Source organism: Lachnellula hyalina (genome assembly GCF_007821495.1).
Source record: "Lachnellula hyalina strain CBS 185.66 chromosome Unknown contig00157, whole genome shotgun sequence".
Taxonomy (NCBI): Eukaryota; Fungi; Ascomycota; class Leotiomycetes; order Helotiales; family Lachnaceae; genus Lachnellula; species Lachnellula hyalina.
The window spans coordinates 34,359-56,395 of record NW_022157271.1 but is presented as its reverse complement, the minus strand read 5'-3'; the positions used below and the strand labels follow the sequence as shown (position 1 = coordinate 56,395).

The 22,037-nt window shown below is 46.8% G+C and overlaps 4 protein-coding genes across 4 annotated transcripts; 2 read left to right on the top strand and 2 right to left on the bottom strand.

The window, feature by feature from the left end:
* Positions 1 to 1,164: 1,164 nt before the first annotated feature.
* On the top strand, positions 1,165 to 2,347 carry andK_2 (Cytochrome P450 monooxygenase; the record flags this gene model as incomplete). Its single annotated transcript, XM_031153013.1, has 2 exons — positions 1,165 to 1,250; positions 1,339 to 2,347. The coding sequence occupies 2 exons, from the start codon at positions 1,165 to 1,167 to the stop codon at positions 2,345 to 2,347; spliced, it is 1,095 nt and encodes a 364-aa protein (XP_031002680.1).
* A 2,081-nt stretch (positions 2,348 to 4,428) lies between these two features.
* Positions 4,429 to 6,540, bottom strand: LHYA1_G008091 (MFS-type transporter; the record flags this gene model as incomplete). The annotated part of the gene is made up of 5 exons (XM_031153012.1): positions 4,429 to 4,655; positions 4,706 to 5,365; positions 5,416 to 5,694; positions 5,741 to 6,183; positions 6,242 to 6,540. 5 exons carry the CDS (start codon positions 6,538 to 6,540, stop codon positions 4,429 to 4,431), a joined length of 1,908 nt encoding a protein of 635 aa, XP_031002681.1.
* A 7,361-nt stretch (positions 6,541 to 13,901) lies between these two features.
* LHYA1_G008090 (Inosine-5'-monophosphate dehydrogenase) lies at positions 13,902 to 15,950 on the bottom strand (the record flags this gene model as incomplete). Its single annotated transcript, XM_031153011.1, has 4 exons — positions 13,902 to 14,097; positions 14,163 to 15,105; positions 15,302 to 15,731; positions 15,879 to 15,950. The coding sequence occupies 4 exons, from the start codon at positions 15,948 to 15,950 to the stop codon at positions 13,902 to 13,904; spliced, it is 1,641 nt and encodes a 546-aa protein (XP_031002682.1).
* Positions 15,951 to 16,897: 947 nt separating this feature from the next.
* rng2 (Ras GTPase-activating-like protein rng2) lies at positions 16,898 to 21,891 on the top strand (the record flags this gene model as incomplete). Its single annotated transcript, XM_031153010.1, has 2 exons — positions 16,898 to 21,450; positions 21,501 to 21,891. The coding sequence occupies 2 exons, from the start codon at positions 16,898 to 16,900 to the stop codon at positions 21,889 to 21,891; spliced, it is 4,944 nt and encodes a 1,647-aa protein (XP_031002676.1).
* Positions 21,892 to 22,037: the final 146 nt, after the last annotated feature.

Below are 22,037 nucleotides of genomic sequence, written 5' to 3'. Positions count from 1 at the left end.
CACGAGATAGCAGTAAAGACACAGAAAGCGATCTGCCGGCCTCATTGGGCCAAAGGTAGTTCGGGGCTGTTGGAAGGTGACCGAAGGAAAAGGCTGAGGTATCGTATCGCAAATAGTCTATTTGGATGTAAGCCTCTCTATCGGTTTCGGGGTCTATTAGTTATTTTATGAAGAACAATAATATGCTACATTCCTCGGATTTTCATATATAAAACACCCATCTAATCCTCCACCTAAAACATCTCTTCACGCCTCACCCTAGTTCATAAAAGGGGGAGGCGACACGTGACGCTCCCCTCTTCTTTCCATACCTTCCTTTCCGTTGCCCACAATCGCTTAACACCTTAGCACATGCCCCAAGCCCCGAAACAAAAAGGGGGGGCATCGACTCCCTCTACAAGAATTGTAGCGTAGTCAAAGTAGAGACAAACCATCAAATTTCTAAGCAAGCCGCCCCACAGCGGAACACCAGACCGCCGATTAATAATTCTCACCTCATGCAAAGCACGGTTATTTGGTTCATTCGTGAGTTGATCTGATCCGCCGTGTCGTCGGTTGGAATAAATAGTATCATAATGTTGCTAAGCAAGCTATAAGTGATGGATGGCGTTTTCTTTTATGGGATGGGTCAATTAATTGACTAGGTTGTACCGAGACCGAGTAATGTGGGTTCAATTAAGCTTCGAGGCTAGCGGTCGTATAGTTGAACCGAAACGGGAATGGGGTTCATCCGGATGAAAGCCATGGTGGGGAGATGAGACCCAATGACTTTAGGTATGTCGGGTTTGAGGGAGTGAGGTAGTGAGGTAGTGGTCGTACCTGATCAGTCTATGTGGCTTGATATGAGTCGATATAACGGAATTTCGCGCTTAGTCGGCAGTCTTGTATTACTTACTATATGAGGTAGACGAATCGATGCTGGGGTAACTAGTAACCTCTTCGACAATACTATACGGCGTACGAAGTATGAAGTTGGAAACTCGCATGTTCGGGCTGCATCCTGTATTGAGTGTCCGCGATATTGATTCCGCAGTGGATCTGCGTATAGGGTACTTTGGCATGGTTGAGTAGGAGTATAAAACAGACATTATCCTCCTATATAAGTGGCATTACTAGACACCACACCTCTATTGAAAGATCCCACTTCTCTCTCATAACTTCAAGATGTCACCATCAGCATTGCCCAAGTCTCCTCCGGATCTTCATATCCCAAAGAGTTCCTCAACCGTAACAGTCAAACTAATCGACAGGTATATATCCCCCCTCCTCCCTCCTCCCTCCTCCTCCCCCACACCTCTTCCCTGCCTACCAACTCCCAAAACTAACCCCCAAGCCCAGCACGGCCATCCTCACCATCCCCATGCACACTATGCTCAAGCCCTCCTACACTGCCCATGAGCTCCTCTATGCACCGTGCCTCGTCTTCCTAATCGAGCACGCATCGGGCCGTAAGCTGCTCTTCGACTTAGGCATGCGCAAAGACTGGGAAAATCTAGCCCCTGCCTTCACGGCCACGATCGAAGCCGCGGGACCAGGTGTCACGATCGATATTAAGAAAGATGTCGCTGAGATCCTCCAGGAGAATAATGTTGATGTGAAGGGCGGTGCAATCGAGGGGATCATCTGGAGCCATTGGCATACCGATCACACGGGGAATCCTGCACTCTTCCCTTCCAGCACATCCATCATTGTCGGTCATGGCTTCAAGGAAAACTTCATGCCCGGGTATCCCACTAATCCTGCTGCGCCTCTGCTCGACACTGACTTCGATGGGAGGGACGTAAATGAAGTTACCTTCTCGAATTTGGAGATTGGTGGTTTCCGCGCCAATGACTTTTTCGGCGATGGGAGTTTCTATATCCTCGACTGTCCAGGCCACACCATCGGCCATATCTGTGCATTGGCCCGAGTCACGGAAGATACTTTCATCTTCCTGGGCGCCGACGCATGTCACCATGGAGGCGAATTCCGCCCAACTGAGTACCTGCCCTTACCCGAGAAAATCAATCTCGGTCCCCTACACAACCACGCAGCGATGCATTTCTGTCCAGGATCCATGTTTGAGAAGCTCTCTCCAACTCCGAACAAGCCGTTCTATCGCACAAACGAGGTATTTGCGTATGATAGGGTGAAAGCGGACGAGACGATTGAGAAATTGGAGGTCTTTGATGCTGTGGATAATGTGTGGGTTGTTATTGCGCATGATCCGAGTCTGTTGGAGCCAGGAATGGGAGTCGATTTGTTTCCTTCTGGGAGTGTTAATGGGTGGAAAGAGAAGGGACTGGCTGAGAAGACGAGGTGGAGATTTCTGAAGGATTTCGAGAAGGCCGCTGAGGCTGCTGTGTGAAGAATGGTTTTCTTGTGTGGTTAAGATTTTGAGTCGAGATGTGAATGGGAAAATGAACCCCTCTTAACTACTGAAACGTAGGATATGTCGGCTTTCCCCATCAACTGTGCCAATAAGCTGCTTCATTGCAGCCGCTTCACTGTGAATAGGGCCAGAACATTTCGAAATAGAAGTCTCTACCGTGCTCAGTCCCTTCCTCGCAGCTCTTCTTGGCAAATATGTTGCCTGTAAGCAACAAGGCATTGTATTCATTTTGCAATCCTAAGAATTGATATCGATTCTCCTGAAAAGAAAACGTTTCGTTATAGTGATTTCTTCGGCCGCTTGTGGAGCATAGAGCTTGCTCATCATTGCGACTTGATGTGAATGGCTGTCTTCACGGGGATGCCTCCTGCACTAAGAAATTCGAAGACCTCTTCAGCACCTTCCCGTATTGCCAGCATCAATACCCACTCCTAAAAGACGGCGAACCATGTTCGAAAACATAGCTCGTATAGCGATGAACAACGGCATCCCATCACCCCACGTGGGGCCTAACTGGCGCAGCTCTTTCGGCATCTCCAACATTCTCTCAACGAGCAGAAAAGCCATCACATCTTTCCTACCACGGATAGCCATATCCAGAGGCGTCAAGCTCGGAAAATTACGTTGTGCATCTACAGATGAAACGGCAGAGGCAGAGGCAGAGTACCCACCGGACTGGGCGAACATATCTGCACCCTTTGCGAGCAGCGCTTCCACTATACCGACGCAATGCTTGCTTCGCGCTGCGTAGTGCAGAGGTGTCATTCCCGCGTTGAAGCTAGAGGGGTCATGTGCAAGGTTGACTGTCGTCCCATCCGCATCAGCGTCCAGCAATAAGGACGCTACGTCCGCGTGGTCTTCAGAGATAGCTAGAGACAACGCAGTCAAGCCCCCATGGTTCCGCGCAATAACATCAGCGCCCGCATCGAGTAACAGCTGCACAGTGCCTAGCAAGCCAGCTTCGGCGGCGAAATGCAGAGGCGTGTTATCACGCTGGCCACGCGTCTGGATATCAACACCTCGATCGAGTAAGATCTTGAGCAGCCGGCGATTTCCAGCCCTTGTGATGAGTTCTAAAAGATTCATGCCAGATCTGGAAGTGGGTTGGGCGATGAACTGTACACGGGTAATCCACTGCAGCGGGATGGTGTTCGCGAAATAGGCCAGGATGTATTCAGAGCCCCAATGTTTGGCTGGCCCGTGAAGTTTTTGGGCAGCCACTGTGTAGGACCATAATGCACGATTGCTCGTGTGATTATAACAGCCGTAGACTTCATCTGGGCAGAAGGATTTGTGGTAAAGGAGAGGAGTGAGGCATGTTGCGAGGCGTTTGCAGGATCGGATGAGAGAATTGAGGTCGTCGCATTTGGAGAGATACTTTGATATTTCATAAATGAGCTCGGATGGCAGTTCGTCGAACGGTATTTTTGCCATGATTATCCAGGATCAGAAGATAATTGATGTGGTGGGGATTTTTGGTGTTGTGGTTCGTTCCATTTTTGAGGACGTTATCAATCAGAAAATTAATGCGGCCGGCCTATGCATGCAACCCAAACAGCAAGCATGACCACGATTGCTACTATAGCCCCTCAGAACCTCCCCGTTATATAATGAATGGGCCCGAGCAAAGAATTACAATACTTGTAGTATCTTCCGATAGTTATTAAAGTACTGGTGATATAAGAACGAACGAATGCGGTGCAGATGCGGCTTAGAACGTGGGGATAGCGCGCTGAAATGAAGTAAGCTAGCCTCTTGTCACGCAATTTACCTCTTACCTAGTATGGCTCGGCTAATAGATAGGGGCTGATGGGAGGAGAAGTGTTATTATGATTCCCTTCAGTGAGAATTAAAATATGTTAAAGACAACAAATCGTCCCACCGTCAAGACACAGTTGCTCAGGCAATGGTGGACTCATAAATGTCATTTCAAAAAATTAATGTATTATCATATCGTGTAACTTTTTTATCCGAATCCGAACGCCAGAGCTGTGATGCTATCTAATCTCGCTGAACGCTTGTATATGCTTCTTTTGGTACAACATACTGTAAAATGATCAAACATCCTCCTTCGGCAGCACTTCTCCGCTCTTTTCCCTCCCCTCCCTCTTCATCGCCTCTTTCTTTCCCCGCTTCGCATCTCTCGACAAGCCTCTGTTGACTTTCGCTTCCTTGCGTTTCGCTTCTTCTTCCGCCAAGCCTGTCTTGACGACCTGGTGTTCTTTGCTCATCGTCCGTTTGGTGATGAGGAGGCTGACAAGCAAGCCGAAGCCGGCGAAAGCAACTGTGTGGGTTATTAGCTAGGGGTTTCAAGGAAGGTAGCGTATCACTTACCAAACATAATCCACATCGTCCTCAAAGACTGAAAGAAAGCGTGCCTAGCAATGACTCTCTGCGCCGGCGGAAGCTGAGTCACGATACCGACACTCGCGCCGGCCGAACCACCAGAAAGTACACCAGCGAGCTCAGGGCCAAGCGAAGCGACTAATGAAGCGGATTGGTTTTGCATTTCGTTCTGAAAAACGACACTACCAATGACGACCCCAATAGCGGTGGCCAAGCTGCGAACGAATCCAAAAGTCGCAGTCGCAGTCGCGATATCTCGTGGTGCAACGAAGTTCTGAAGCGCAATCAAGGGGGCTTGGAAATTTGGGCCAACACCAATTCCTGCTACGATTTGGAAGAGGATGATCTTTGGCCAGTTGGCCGTTGAGTCTAGGTCGATGAAGAGGCCCCACCCGATGACCATGATCGTCATGCCGAACCAAATTGGTGGAAGATAATTACCGGTTGCCTTCATGAAGAGTCCAGTAGCTACTGATGTGAAGGATAGGGAAAGTGCAAAGGCCAGGGTATACACGCCGGAGAGGAGGGGTGTGGCGCCAATGACAGCTTGGAAGTAAAGGGGCAGGTAGTAGGATCCGGAAATGAAGACGATACCATGACAGAAACAGGTCCCTAGGGCGGCAATTGCAGATCGATGTTTGAACATACCTAGTTGGAAATCAGAATTTGCTCTGGGTAGAAATTAAAGCGGGACTTACGAAGAGGCATAATGGGGTAGCGAGCGAACTTCCATTCGTTGAGAATGAAAAGACTTGCAACAAAAACTCCAAATATGATCAGGCAGATGACTGTGACGGAGTCCCACGAGAATGAGACACCACCGAATTCTAGACCGAGAAGTAACATCAAGGTACCACCAACGATTGTCAAGCTTCCCAGCCAATCAACGGCCTTGAGACCGTCCCAAACAGGCGTTTTAGGATTGTCGAGATGCAAGAATATGCAGAGTAGGATGAACACAGTTCCAGTAATAGGTACTAGCTCCGTCAGATATAGCACAACGGAAATCTTGTGTTCACTTACGATTGATATAAAAACACCATCTCCACGAGACCTTTTCAGTGAAAACTCCTCCCAATATCGGTCCCACGGCTGAAGCAAAAGCCCAAGTCATGCCTACAAGACCAAAATACTTGCCCCGATTCCGCATGCTAAACAAGTCGGAGATGCAAATATTGACTAGAACAATCAGACCCCCTCCGCCAATTCCTTGAATTGCTCGGGATGCAATCAGCATTCCGATGTTGATGCTGGTGGCGCATAGTACGCTCCCGATGAAGAATATGCCTGCTGCTACGAGTAATATAGGTTTCCGTCCCCAGATGTCACTGATCTTCCCCCATGACGGTGTGCTAGCTGCGTTTGCGAGCAGATAGGCGGAACCAATCCAGGTATAACCAGCGTTCGAGTGGAAGTATTCGCTGATTGTTGGGAGGGCGGTTGTGACGATTGTTGTATCGAGGGCTCTGCAGAATTCTGTTAGTATGATGTGCAATCTCCAGACCGAATATATTGAGAACTTACGCAAGAAATACAGAAGAACAGAGTGAGATCATAATAATAGCAGTCTGCAACGATGTGCGCGAAGCCTCTGGATCCCCACCAGAAGTTCCCTCTTTCGCGGCTGGAGCTGCGGTCTCGTTGACACTGGCGGCTGATCCATTGAGGGTTTCGTTCGCGGATTCGGACGAGGATACTACTGGCGCTGCGATATTCTCTTCCGTCTGTCCCTCCATTGTTGCCCCTCTGTCGCCGTCTCTGTCTCCATTTGCAGGACCCGCCACGGCCTCAGGTCCAGCCTCGTTGCGAATTTGCTTGTCCATCGCTATTGTCGTAAAGCTGCGTGTTATGAAGATGAAAAGAGCATGTTTCTACGACGGAGGAAGTCTCTCCTCCTTATAGAGAAACTTTTCTTTTCCCAAATTATCCCCAGAGTCATGACGGCGTTGAACTCCGTAGCAGTCGATGTCGCTTTGAACCTAGTTTAGGGGTGGGATGGGAAAGAAAACACGGGATCGGAACCTCGGCCAATCAGAGCGCCACAATGGCTACTTTCAGGCTAGATGTACAGGGGTATCGGCATCGGATCTGCCAACTTTCTGCTTGCAAATTTCTGCCCGGGCCCGAAGACCGAGTGAGTGAGAGACGATTCGGCCTTTTCTCTTACAAATCAGTTCCTCCCACCCAGCTAGATGGAGAAGACCGCTGGCTGGTGAAAGGAAAGAAAATGTTTTCCAACTACATTTAGTTACCGAGTACATGATTTGGCTAGCGTCACGTTATACCTTACCTACCTAGGTAACTTTCGCAGACCACGGCACGGTCCCTAGCGTTAACAAAGCAAGTGTTTTTATATCTTCTTTGAAATTTACGCATTACAATTGCAATATCTTAAACTCGGACCCTCCTAGCCTTGCCTTCTAGGCATTGTAATTAGCCGTATTGTACGAATGCCATTTCAAAACTGCTTTCTAAAAGGTCTAGGCCTCCCGGGCCTTGCCTTGCTACTACTACCCCTCGGCCTCGCGTGTTGACCTTCTAGTGTCCGAAGCTAGCTCAGGAGTATTGTGCCTAAAACCTACTTTGCTGCTTACCTACCTTAGGTACCTACTCTGAGTTACAGGGTCCAATGCACCTTCTGTCTGCTTCAGGATCTGTAACAGGAAATGTTATTTACAGTAGTGTTATATGAGCAATAGCATCCTTATTAACTAGGTATAGTCGAGAAAAAAGCTCTTTATGTTATAGAAATCTCTTCGCTAGCGTTGTTACGGTTCCACATGCTATGTCCCGCAATAGATAGTAGCTTTTCAAGCATGGTAAGACCAGCGTACGTAGTCGAGGTCGGTATAAGAATATAATTTGGGGAGGTGTCAGCTTAGAATAATCGAATGGCGCTGAATTGTGATGAAGGAAATTAGATTAGCGGTTATGGGGTTGCTATTAGTGCGAGATTGTTAACGGTGTTGTACTAAAGCGGGGGTCTTACTGTGTTTGCGGGGCAAGTCCCGATCTCTCTGTTACAAGTATGACCATGACGTTGTTGTATTCAACGGATAGTTCTAACGAAACGGAATTATCTTATCTCCTTCAAACTACTTATAAATATGGTTCACAAGCATTTATAACCCCTACGTGACCTAAACTTTCATAAATATCAAGCATTAAAGCTTATTAATGTTCCTTCTACACTTATTTTCAAAGCTCCAGAATAGTACACTAAAGTAATCCAGATGATCTCTTTGTGGAACACTTACTTTACTATAAGGTAATCTGTACCTACAAACCTTATGACTAGTACTGGTAACTACAATGCAGTGTTCATTAAACTAGGAAATCTATAGGAAGCTCTAAGAATATTAAGTATGCCTCCTCACCGCTGATTTGGAGTACCATCTGCGATGATACTCCTCGGGAAGACAGCAGACACTATAATCCCCGCCTTTACGAACTATGCGGTGTCTTGCGTAACAACTTTAGTGGTTTCACTATAGATGCAGTTGACCTTTATTAGCAGCTGAGCTTAACCATCATATATCAGTCTTATTATGAGCGGAAGACGAGTGTTATGGCTGCTAAATGCTGCTTGTACAACTAGGGAATATATGCAGTGCTCGCATCCTCTTCCAGTGTTGTAGTACCCAGCGCATTCCTAATTTGTCGAGCAGTATTCCAATAGGCCCCATTCCAGTCCTACATCCATAAAAAGATTTCTATAAAGAGGACTGCAATGTCCTTGTCCGGTCATCTTAGACGCTGAGTCTTCACAACAAATCAATCACACAAATCCTGATTCATATTCTACAAACCTCCTTCCAAGATGCAATTCCAAACCCTCCTCTTCCTCGCGGTCGCCGCAATGGCCTCCATCGTCGGTGCAAGCCCCTCCGCAGACGCACGCTGCGGTCCAGTCAATGGAAACTGCTATGAGAATGGCTGTGGTGGAGATAGGTCTACCCTCAGATGCAACTCTGTATGTCCTACCGATTTGATACATTCTACATCCGAGTATAAAATCCGTACCAGGTTATATCTAACAATAAGTACTTTACAGGGCCCCTACAAAGGCTGCAATTGTGGGTATGGGTGTGGTTCATCCGTTGGATCATGTGGTGGTAACAATTGCGACGGAGTCAATGGCCGCTGCACCGGCAATTACCTGGGATGTAGTTGCAACTGATCCGGTGTGAGGTATACTTGGGTGCATGGACATTTTAAAAGTTGGCAGATTAGTTTCAAAGAATCAAATTATGAAATAAGAGTTCCTGATATGCTTCGAATTCAGATGGCCATGAATTTTCTAAATCGATAGTGACTGATTACCTCGCATTTCAAAACGTCTTTGAGATCATACTTCAGATCTTAAATCACTTGTAGAATTTATTTTCATATTTTGATCTGCTCCACCCCGCTACCAAGAGCAAACCATCCCTACGGGTGTAAACGCTCTATCATAATATGATTTTTCGTGTTATAATAGGGAAAACTATATTATTCCCATATTATAATAGTGATTTTTATATTACTACTTGCTTGTTTTACTTTAAATCTCTCTATGATTACTTATTATATATTATATAAATGATATAAAAGTCTATATCTGAGAAATGATTAGAACCTTTTTAATTAGCTCTTACGTTCTATATCTAGCTCTGATTCATAATAATCAAGCAAGTACCGATACAATGGATTTTCTATCATCTTTCTCGTCTCTTTTAGGGGTTGCCGTTGGACCAGATGCCATACCGACTGAAAACATTGAACTTGAAGAATGGGAAGATTCATCGGCTTTAAGAGAGGGATACAGTGGAACAGAAGGTTTCAAATCTCCATCGACTTCAGCCATATAATGCTAATATGAGTTAGCAAATACAAAGCTCCATGAATGGACACACCTTTGGTGGATTGGTCCCACCAATCCAGCTTCGAAGAATAAGGATGGAGTACTGGTTTCTAACTCACCAGAAGTATATGGGTGGTATACATGTGCTGAGCTAGGAACAAAAGCAACAGAATCCTCAGACAACGTTAAAATTGAAAGTTGGAGCAACAATGCTGACAATTATTCGTGGTAAGCGGAATATGATTCTTTTACAACTTTCATAAAATCCGATTACTGGCCCTCGAACGGAAAGTTTAAAAAACCCGTTTCGGCGATATGAAAAGTAAATATGATGATAGTCGTGGGTGGAGGATGATTGCAGATTTCAGGATGTTATGATCGATTTGCAGGGCTCCGATCCGAGGATCCCATGAGTTAGATCTTGGTAGGAATTGAGATTGTGAACCAATCTAAGTCTTATACTTTATATAAAGCTTTTTAAGATGTCAAAATGATACAATTTCCACGGTGATGGTATTCGGCACCCTAAATTAACGAGCCTAATAATCAATTTAGATAATATTCAACCCGGCAACGTTAGTTTTCACTCGGGATAGGTTGTCTCTAACCCTCAGGTAATTATGGATAGGATTTAGGTAGAAAATGATGTTTAGAGGTAATATTACGAACTAAATAGAAAGACTGACATGGACGAAGGAGAATGTGATTGTGAATAAAATACTATAGTCTTTTAATCATCTCCAACAGTTCCATTCCAGCACCACTTCACTGTCTCATCAATTGTGATTTGGACGTCCTGAAGATCACTTAGCCCCCCTAAGACGCTCTTACTCACACCTTGTACTATCAATCGAGTAAGTCCAGGCCAACCAGCTTGCAAGATTGGCATCAAGATATCCCGAAACAGCTCATCTATGGGCGCAGTCGCCCCATGAAGCTGTAGTCCCGGCCGAAACCTAACTCCCCGGCTAGCCACGGTAGGCATTCCATTACAAGTCGAATCAGTGGCCCCGCCGTGTGCCAAAACTAGAGTTGGAGGACGAATAGCCTGGATAAATGCGGCCCATTCATGATAGACAGCATCTTCATAGGTGACGGGGCTTGGCCTTGTTTGAACAGGAAACTGTTGTCCTTGCTTGCGCAGAGATAAATACTGCAGGTGACGGCAGTGAAGTTTCAGTGAAGAATTCAACAACCGCCTCATATTCCCTGGTTTGACTTGTATCGGCAAGCAACCTTCAGGCCAATCCTCCTCGAAAGTGTTCAAATCTCTCCAACTGCGCACGAATCCGTCAACTTTAATACCCATGTGGAAATTCTCACCTGAAGCTAAGAGTCCACCCTCCTGAACATTGTTGAGAGAGAGGGAAGACAGGGGTGCTTTGTCGCTACCATGAAGAATTGCGGAGGCAAGTGCGTAGTGCATTTTCCCACCAAGTCGAATGTGCCGAGCATCTGGGAAAGCGAGGGGCGACGTGAGAGTGGTATTGAAGCTAGAGATTCGCTGTGCCACGGTCCCATATCAATATCGATGCTCGTGGCCCGGTCGAGCAAAGAGAACATTGCGTATACTTTTTCTGGAAGCCATATGACCCTCTCTCTGAACTCCGCCGGGAGGCACACTTCTGCACGCGAAAACCCAAGATTCCACGTGAAAGAACGGACAAGGCTCGCATACTGAGGCTCGCGCAGCATCAGATTTATGAATAGGTGTTGCTTAATTAAGATGTCCTTCCAATTTGCTGGTTGTCGCTTCGTAAGATATGGCTTGTCTACGATATAGACCGGCTCAAAGTAATGAATACTTAAATCGATTGTATGATACATGACTGGAATGCTAAGGTTGTAGAATCGTCTCGAAGTTTCGGATAATCTCTTGAGAGCGGATGCTGGGAGGTACTCAAGAATCGACAGGCAGAGCTCATCACTGAGCTCCCCAAGCGCGACTGGTCCATCCATAGCAACACGCTGCATTGAGCGATGCCCGAGTAGGATAAATCTGGTCGAGAAGAACTGTGCTTCCCGATGCTGCCCTCGTTTTCCGATCTATTTCTAGATTTTATTGGGGTCTATAGAAATAGAAAAGCCGGAGATAGATGTGTTCCTTTCAAGAGTTGGTTGGAAGAAATATCTAGTGATTCGGTCAGTAGAAATGAATGTGTATATAATACAACAGAAGGATCAAAACCAACAAAAGGATGCGAAGAAGAGGCGTAGTCGCAAAAGCTGTTGGTGTTGTTATAGTGGGGTACAGAAGAGGACCTGGCGGAATTTATAGGGTTTAAAGCCCCCACAGCCTCCCACATTACTCGAGTACGAGGTTGGCTGCTGGAGATCGCAGTCACTAACATTTACTATAGGGCCCGCAATTTTTCCAACACCCTCAATATGACGCTACTAATGGCTCTCTGCTCTCTTATTTGCTATTAATTCTTGGATAATATGCAGGTGTTTGAATGGTCGTTCCTTCGGACCTTCTCTCGGGACGCCAGTCCTTTGATATACCTCTGAGAGGCTAGTTTTCTCCATGTAGAGTCCAGAGTTATGGAGAGAGCTTTGCCCAAGTGGTGACATCTCCCACCCATAAGGATTCTGTATCAGAGGATCTCTTGCCGCCCTGGAAACTATGTACAAGTCCTCTTATTAGCTCCCCTCAATGTTTCAAGTAATTCAAGGCAGTAAGTATCATGAGGCGCAGCTGTTCTACTACGGGATGGTAAACGATCATCACACATATATCTTTCTCTCGATCCAGAGATTCTTGATGGTACCACTTAGAATTTTGATCCAGCTCAAGCTTCCATTGCAGCAATCTGTCTTGTCATCGAGCCCTGCCTTTTCAAGTATGATACTGTATTTTAAGCCCTACGTTACAGTTTTCCTTTTTGTTCTATGCCGACTTTACCTCCCAGAAGTTTTAATTAACACTAGCACCATGTTCGGAAGAATTCTCGTCGTCTTGTCCATACTCCTTACTCTTTCCGCAGGCATAATGCTCGAGCCAGAGAAACCATGGACTTCCTATATCTTAGACCAAAGCAAATACTCTGATGCTATCAAGGCTTTGATGTCAAAGTACCCGAATGGCAACACACCCGTCTTCTCATTTCCACCTACCAAAGCTCCAATTTCGGACATCACCTCCATCAGCTTTTATGCCACGGGCCCGCAAGATGAAACCGGTTATATTTGTTCAGAAGCGTAGCTAATATCCCAACAATGATTATGAGGATGGTTTGGGGTATATTAGGTAATTCATAGCTAGAACTATGGAAGTGAACAAGAAACTCGGGGATTTTACATTTACGACTGTTATTATTTCTTTTAGGCGAAAGGCATTAGGGTTCTAATCGTTTGACTTGTTCTTCTAAATGATACTTCACTTCGCCCCGGAAGGTGCCCTCCTAAGACAATTCCTAATTGGACTATACTTTGCTCTCACTCTTTTCAAATACGTATTAAGTATAGCTTTGAACTTACAAGGTTTCTAAAGCCATCACTACGAACAAATCATTACCAGGATTTTGAGTTTTATGGATGGATTGGATGTAAATAGTCATATAAATAGTTTTAGAAAAGTATAAATGTATTCTTAGAGCTCATCCAGCGTTTCCTCTACCTTCTTTAGCCTCCAACCCCATGTAAACGAGGATGGCAAAGACAGGGGGAATTGCCGATTAGCTGCTACAAGCGGCGACAGGATTTAAAGGACATGCACGACATACAAGGCTATCGCTTAATGTCGAGGGATCCGGACCTTTGCACCACCTGTTTAAGCGCGATACTTGTAGGGGATGTACTCGGTAGCGTTGATAGCATTAGCCATTGCCATACACGGATCAATAGAAGGATAATCTAATTATTTTTCTACTATCCGTTCAAGTCCTTGATTGTAATGTAGACTTACGAGGTTATCAAGGATCAAATATGTGTCAATTGCAGGTCTCATCCAAGAAGCATGTCTGGTAACTCCGCTATAACCATTGGTTCGATGGTTCGAGTTTCCAGATTGTTAGTTCGGGGTCAAGGAGTGCTTGATGCTGTTGGACGCAGAGAGGAAAGACATAGAGGAGTAGATCATTTACAGAAGAAGGGAAGTGTAAAAGTCAATGTTGCTTGAGAACCCGGTCTCAAAAAAAGGTGTTGTAAAATATCACCTAAGAAGCGGACAGGAGGACGAGACGAATTAGATGGAGAAGATGCATCGTTAGATTCTCCAGGACTAAAATATCCCACTTATTTAGGGGAACATTGATAGAGAACTCCTAGCCAAACTCCAACCCACAAACAACCCGCCATTTTAGTATCCCCCAAGCAATTACATGTCACGTGACTATATGACTATGCGTAGAGCTTCTTTTCGTAGCTCTCCATATTGACCCCACCCTCCAGCTGCGCACTTGCTGTTCGGATTTGGAATCTTGTAGTGCCGTTTGCGACTGCTTCGTGGAGGTTCTTTAGAGACTTCTGGCCACAATCCTGCAGAGAGTGTCTCAATCCCGCGGCTAGGTAAGGCACGAACTTGGTAACCGATCCTCTGAGATACGAGTTAGTAGATGCGCGAAAATGAGTAGGATATGAGTGAAAGAGGATGTCACGTACCTGTGTGCAACGGCTCCAGACACACCCTGAGCTACAAGGACGCTGTCTCCCTCAGAGAAGTAGCGTGCAGTTCCAGCATTGCTCTTCTGACTGTCTTTCGCACCGGCGCCAGCCTTCTTGTCCTGCATAGCGTCGATACTTCCCATGCCTCGGTACGCCTTGACAAGTTTACCCTCCCGACTGAGGAAGGATGTACCAGGAGACTCGGTAGTACCAGCCAAGAGACCTCCCATCATGATTGTTGTAGCGCCCAGGGCAAGACCTTTGACGATATGGCCAACATTCTGGATGCCTCCATCTGCTATGCAAGGAACACCATATCTGGCAGCGAACGAGCTGACGCTATGGACAGCTGTGGCTTGGGGACGACCAACAGCCATAACCTCCTGTGTGATACAAGCGCTTCCGCTTCCCATACCAATTCGGAGGCCGTCGACGCCAGCTACGATGAGGTTTGCAGCTTGCTCGCGGGTAACAACATTTCCACCGATGACGTCCAAACCAGGGTATTTCTCCTTGATATATTTGATCATTTCGATCTGGTAAATGCTGTCACCCTGACTGCTGTCCAAGATGACGATGTCCAAGCCAGCATCAACCAACTTCTGCAGACGGATCTTGTCCTCTGGTCGTGTTCCGATCGCAGCGGCGCAGATCAGTTGCTTGGAGTCGGGAAGTTTGGAAGCGAGCGGGAAGTGGATGTTCTTAGTCAAGTCGGAGCGCGAAATCATGGAGACGAGGTTTCCATTCGAGTCAACGATTGGGAGCTTGCCCTTCTTAGACTTGGCGAGAATGCTATTGCATTCTAGCAGATCGGTTCCAGAAACAGCAGTGATAAGATCGGTGATCATAACAGCAGAGACAGTTTTATTGAGATTTTCCTCGAATTGAATATCTCGGTTTGTCACAATACCGATCAGCTTGGAGCCAAGCTTGCCGTTCTCTGTCAAGGTAGAATTAGCCGATGAGCATATCCTTGATTCTGAAGAATTGCAACGGTGTTTGCACTTTTGTTCATAAAGAGTATATATTTTTTCCCCACGACCTTGCGGTCAATACGGATGAACGAAAGTTATTTGTAAAGTTTGATAATCATAAAAGTGTGTTGTTTGAAAAAGAAAATAAACAGGACCGCTTACCAGTAACTGGGAAACCACCGAACCCCCATTGCTCCTTCAAGGCCTTGACCTCTCCGATTGTAGTGTTGCGGTGGAGGACGATGGGATCGAGGATAAAGCCATTTTCATACCGCTTAACCTTCTGCACCATCTCGGCTTGCTCATCAGCAGAGCAGTTGTGGTGAATAACACCCAACCCTCCCTGCAGAGCCATATGGATAGCCATGTCATGTTCGGTAACGGTGTCCATGGGCGAGGAAACAAAGGGAGTCTTGAGAGAGATGCGCTTGGTGACGGGGGAATCAAGAGCGACCTCAGACGCGGCGAAGCCGATATGGGCTGGCAGGACGAGGAAGTCATTGTAGGTCAAGCCACCGTGCTTCTCGGAGTCCATGAGCATGTTGATGTCCATCCCATCCCCCTTCTCGAAGTGAGCGAGGTCATCGACAGCCTAGAGACGGGTCAGCAAGGCTGTTCGACAATGCCCCAGGATGCACGAAAAAATGCTCAGGGTAATAGAAGCTGGAACATGGAGCCGCAATGGCTGCAGGCGCTAGCTCCAACCAAACGTCTGTCTCTAGAATTGTGGTAGATTTACCTTGGTATGGTCCATGATATCTTGTCCCCCCCTGGCAAAGTGAGACTTTGTTTCTCCGTTGGTGAGAGGCATTTTGAAAAAGGTTCAAGAAAGTGATTGGAATAGAGAGAGTGTAGTCGACGACGTATTATGAGGTGGCAGGTCAAGTCAAGGTCGACGGGTTGAAGTTTCCTTCTCCCAAGAGGGAAAAGAAGAAAAAGAAAAGTCGAAAATTTGGTGAAGGAAAGTTTTGGAGGTGGGGTGGGGACGGAGCGGAGGACGGAGAGCGGAGCGGGCTAGGAATAATGTTTATCCGTAAAGCTTAAGGACCAACGTTTATCCGACGCGACCAAGAATTTCTGGCGAAGAGCAAGTGAACTCACCTACGAGTATGTAAAATTATACTTGGGTGATATCAAAGTACAGACATTATATAAGTTCTAGGTGGTGGTGGGAGGTTACAGATGGATTCATAGTAATGATATATAATTAATTACCCAATACAGTCCGAATAGTAACTATAATCATGAATTAACCGTGTACCTCCGATGTGTTGTTCGTCGTTGCCGTGCCAGCCAGCCACCATACGGAAGTATGTTTTTTTCGCTTGTTTCTCCCCTCACCTACCCTACCTTGCATTACCGTATTGTACCGTGTTTACTCCCTGCCTTATATATGCACATCCAATCCAAACCCCCAACCTCGTTGGATTGTCTTGTATTGTTGTATTATATTGCATCGCCTCATCACCCATTTGCAGTGGCTGAATATCCAGCATTCCTCACATCCATCGTCATCCTCCCTGAACTTCGCTTTTTTTGCTTCAAGCGCTGCGCGCCTAATCTTCAAGTCAATATCAACAAGTCAACCAACCATACCACAAGCACTCTTCTCCGCCTTGCCTTATCCTCCCATCTGTTTGCGCTGAACCTTTCTTGTGTGGCCGGAAAGGCGGCCATGATTGTAACATAGCAGACCGCAGTCCTACTTGAAAATCCCGCGACGATAAACACAACACACAATTCACATACAACGTCGGCATGGCGTACCGACATCCCCTCCGCCAAACACAAACCGCCGACTACTTATCGCCTACAAAGCGACAGCCCTCCAACGCTTCCACTACCTCGTCGGGATACTCCTCCTCATCCGGCGCATTTGATTTGAGCCGAACAAGCACTCTGTCTTCAACAACATCGAGCGGTTACACGGGCCATAAGAGGGGATTAAGTGAGACCACAGGCATGGCATATCCTGGGTTTGAGAAGACAGGCAAGCGTAGTAATCTGGACTCAAGTCCGGAAAGCGCATACAAGAACGTGCGCCAGTCTCTTCGCCCTCTACCCCAACCGCCTGCCGCAACACCCCCGGAAAGAAATGGCTACCATACGCGTGGGCAAAGCATGGACGTGGGATATCCTTCGCGTGGACATACCATCGATACGAGTAGTTCGGCATACACAGACTATGGCGAAACTACTAATACACGGCTATCTCCCATCAGACCAAATTCTATGCTCCTAACTCGCGCCGACTCGATGAGCCGCATGAGGGGTCAAACCATGCAACACAGCCACAGTCCCTTTGCCGCGCCGGATTTGCAAAGTCTCCAGAAGTCCTCGACCAGCCAGCTACGCACGCTGTCCAAGTTTGCTGAAAATGGATCCTCTGATAGTTTCAGCATCACATCTCCGGCGCAAGAAGTCGTTGGTCTTCACGGACGGAGGAAATTACAGCGAAGTGGAGGAGACAAGACCAATGGGCGGAATTGGATGGACAAACAACGTCAATTTTTGCAGGCATACGAATATTTGTGTCACATTGGTGAAGCCAAAGAATGGATGGAAGACATTTTGAAGCGAGAAATACCTCCAATTGTTCAGCTGGAGGAGGCTTTGCGAGATGGTGTTACTCTTGCAGAAGTTGTTGATGCCTTGTATCCCGAGCGCCGTCTACGTATATTCCGGTCTCCAAAGTTACAATTTCGACATTCGGACAACATCGCAATCTTCTTTCGACTTGTCGCTGAGGTGGAGCTTCCAGAAAACTTTCGATTTGAATTGGTCGATTTATATGAAAAGAAGAACATACCGAAGGTCATCTACTGTATTCACGCGCTGAGCTTCGCACTTTTCCGGCGGGGCATCGTGGACTTCCAGATTGGCAATCTCGTTGGACAGCTTGAATTTGAAGACCATGAACTGGAAACTATGCAAAAGGGGCTGGATAAGGCCGGCGTCAGCATGCCTAGTTTTGGAAATATGGGAGCGAGCTTTGGTTTAGAGCCGGAGCCAGAGCCTGAACCGGAACCAGTGGAGAGCGAAGAGGATCGTATCGACCGAGAATTAGGGGAGAATGAGATGGCGATCATCGACCTTCAAGCTCAAATCCGAGGTGCATCTGCCCGCATGCGATGTGGCGACATAATGCAAGACCTCTGGGACTCTGAAGACATGGTAGTTGACCTACAATCGCGGATCAGGGGCGACTTCTCACGGCAGATTTATGAATACCGTCTAAACATGCGAAGATTTGCGGTGAACCTGCAGAGCGGTATTCGAGGATATTTAGTACGACAACGGCAGCAAAATCGGGAATCGTTTTGGAAAAGCAGAGAAGGCGATATTTTGAAATTGCAGAATCTAATCAGGGGCAACAAGGCCAGAGACGAGGTACGCATGACGAGATCTCAATTGCGACATGAAGAGCTAGGAATTCGAAAAGTACAAGCGAACATTCGGGGCTTCCTTTCCCGCCGAGCTTTAGCAAACCAGAAGAAAGAGACGAAGACTTTAGCCGGGCCAGTGAAGGATCTGCAAGCCGCCATTCGAGGCATGTTGCTCAGAAACCTTGTCGCTGACGACCACAAAGAGCTTTGCCGTGAAGAGAGTTCAATCAATGCGATACAGGCTTCCATAAGAGCCATGCTGGCCAGAAATCAGATCTCTCGGCAGAGAGAGGCGCTCCAATCATCAACACCGATTTGGAGAGCTCTCCAGGCAATGTCAAGAGGAAAGGCCGTCCGCGACCAGATTCGGTCGACGAAAGAGGAACTGACAGCTCATCGCGCTGAAATAACGTCTTTGCAAGCGTACATCCGCGCATATGCAGTGCGCCAACAAGTGGCATTGACTCTCTCGTCACTGAAAACCCAACAACCGTCAATAGTGGAGGTTCAGACTCGAATCAGAGGAATGTTACTGCGGGGGAGCATCGCCGATGACCTTGAAGCACTTGAGAACGAGACACCGCAAATATCCAAAGTCCAAGCTTTTGCCAGAGGATGCTTGCAGCGTCAGCAGATAGGAGCACTTCTCGATCAGCTCGAATCCCACTCGGACGAGATTATTGAATTGCAGTCCTGGAGCCGTGGTGTTCTTCTCAGAAACGACATCGGCATGTTGCTTGGTGAGTTGGAGGCCGAAGAAGAATCCATCATCGAGGTCCAAGCAGCAACGAGAGCACTACTAGTCAGAGCCAAATTTGCCGAGAAGAAGCGCTTCTTCAAGGAGAACATGGAAAAGGTGGTGAAGATCCAAAGCTTCGTTCGAGGTCGATTGCAAGGAGAAGCGTACAAGAGTTTGACGACTGGGAAGAACCCTCCGGTCAATACCGTCAAGAATTTTGTGCATCTTCTCAATGATAGCGATTTCGACTTCAACGAAGAGATTGAATTCGAGCGCATGCGGAAGACGGTCGTTCAGCAAGTACGGCAAAATGAGATGGCCGAACAATATATTGATCAGCTCGACATCAAGATTGCTCTTCTAGTCAAGAACAAGATCACACTAGATGAAGTTGTCAAGCATCAAAGAAACTTTGGTGGTCACTCTGGGAATCTTCTCGTTAATACTTCAATGGCTTCCGGAAACCATTTCGACCTCAAAGCTTTGAATAAGAACTCACGGAAAAAGTTAGAGTCCTACCAGCAGCTCTTCTTCACACTTCAAACCCAGCCACAATACCTCGCTCGGCTTTTCAAGAGAGTTCGGGAGCAAGGGACATCCGAGAAGGACTGCAAGCAGATCGAAACTCTGACCATGAGACTCTTTGGGTATGCGCAAAAGCGACGAGAAGAGTACTATCTCCTGAAACTCATTGCTCGATCAGTCAAGGAGGAAGTGGACGGAGTGAATTCGATACAGGAATATTCTCGAGGGAATTTTTTCTGGTCGAAACTCCTATCTAACTATACCCGGTCACCTCGGGATAGGAAGTTTCTTCGCGAGCTTTTGGGCCCCCTCATTCAATCCAACATCATCGAAGATCCAGCGCTTGACCTTGAGAGCGATCCCATGCAGATTTACCGCTCCGCAATTAATAACGAAGAGCTTCGGACCGGACGACCCAGCCAGCGGCCGCTGGACATCCCCCGAGAATCTGCAATCAAGGATCCAGAAACTCGGGACATGTTCATCGATCACTTGCGAGACCTTCGTGAGATTTCAGATCAATTCCTATTAGCTCTAGAAGCTTTGTTGCCCAAGATGCCTTATGGCATTCGATTCATCTGTCGAGAAACGATGGATGCCCTGTGCCAACATTTCCCACGAGAACCTGAAGACCGGCTACTTCAAATGGTTGGCAATTGGCTCTGGAAATTCTATCTTCAACCCGCCTTGACAGCTCCCGAGTCAATGGGTGTCATTGAAAAGCAGCTCACGCCACTCCAAAAGCGCAATCTCAGCGAGGTTGCAAAGGTACTAGGTCAGGTCGCGTCCGGGCGATTGTTTGGCGGCGAGAACATCTATCTACAACCTCTAAACGCTTACGTCGGAGATGCAATTGAGCGAATGCGTCTCATTTTCTCTAATATTTTATCGGTTCCAGACGCGGAAAGTACATTCGATATTGACGAATTCAATGATTTGTACGCCAAGTCGAAACCAACTCTATACATCAAGATGGGCGACATCTTCTCTATTCACACCCTTATCGCAGGAGACCTCCCTTATATTTGCCCAAACAGAGATGATATGCTGAGAGAAATCGTTCAAGAGCTTGGTAGTGCAAAGAACAATGAGACCGAGATGACAGGTGTGGCATCTGGAGAAATTCAAATGACTCTCAATCCCAAGCTGCACGACATTGAAGATCCCGAAGCAGAGGTCAAGGCTCTATTTATGGAAACCAAACGATGCATTTTGTACATCATCCGCATTCAATCTGGCCCTAATCTCATGGAAATTCTTGTCCGTCCAATCACGCGCGAAGACAATCAAAAATGGCATGACTTGCTTCGAGAAGAGTTTGCCGCGGGTAGCAAGACTCGTGGCGCATACTCGGATGCAACTACCTTAGTAGATATCAAATCAATGTCGTACAAGGAACTGAAGCGAACAGCCTTGGAAAACATCATGAGACTCGAACAATTCGGCCGAATCTCGCGGCATAACTTCTATCAAGACATCCTGAACGCCATTGCACTTGATATTCGAACGAAGAGCCGAAGACGAGTACAACGACAAAGAGAACTGGAGGGTGTTCGCCTTACATTGGGTAACTTGAGCGAGAAGGCAGAATGGCTAGAATCTCAGAGGAAAAGCTACGATAACTACATCGAGCAAGCCATGATGACTCTGCAGAAGAAAGGGTAAGTCTATCTTGATCTCACACATGCAACACATACTAATAATCCCATAGCAAAAAGCGCTTCCTCATGCCCTTTACCAAACAATACAATCACGAGCGAGAACTTGAGCGCTCAGGCCGAAAGCCCAAATTCGGCTCCTTCAAATACTCCGCGAGAACACTTAGTGACAAAGGTGTACTAGTCTCATGGAAGGGCCATAGCGAACGCGAATGGGACAAGATCAACCTTACTATCTCTTGCGACGAGGTCGGCGTCTTCTTCATCGAGGGCAGCAAAGGCAGTATCCAGATTCCCGGCGCCAGCGCCCAGGTTCCCATGGATAGCTTATTGGCTGCGCAATTCGCAAATCACCAATACATGGACTTGTTCGAAGGAGGTATGAGGCTTAATGTTAATCTGTTCTTGCATTTGTTGTATAAGAAGTTTTATCGAACTGAGTGATGATCGCATGCATGATGGATACAATGGGGGTGTTTTTGTTTATGGGATCCTTGCATGGCTATGGCGTAAGAGAAGATTTGAGTGAAGGAAGCAAAGGGTTACATTATGCATTTATATTTGTTCGTGTATATACCTGTTGGGTCTGG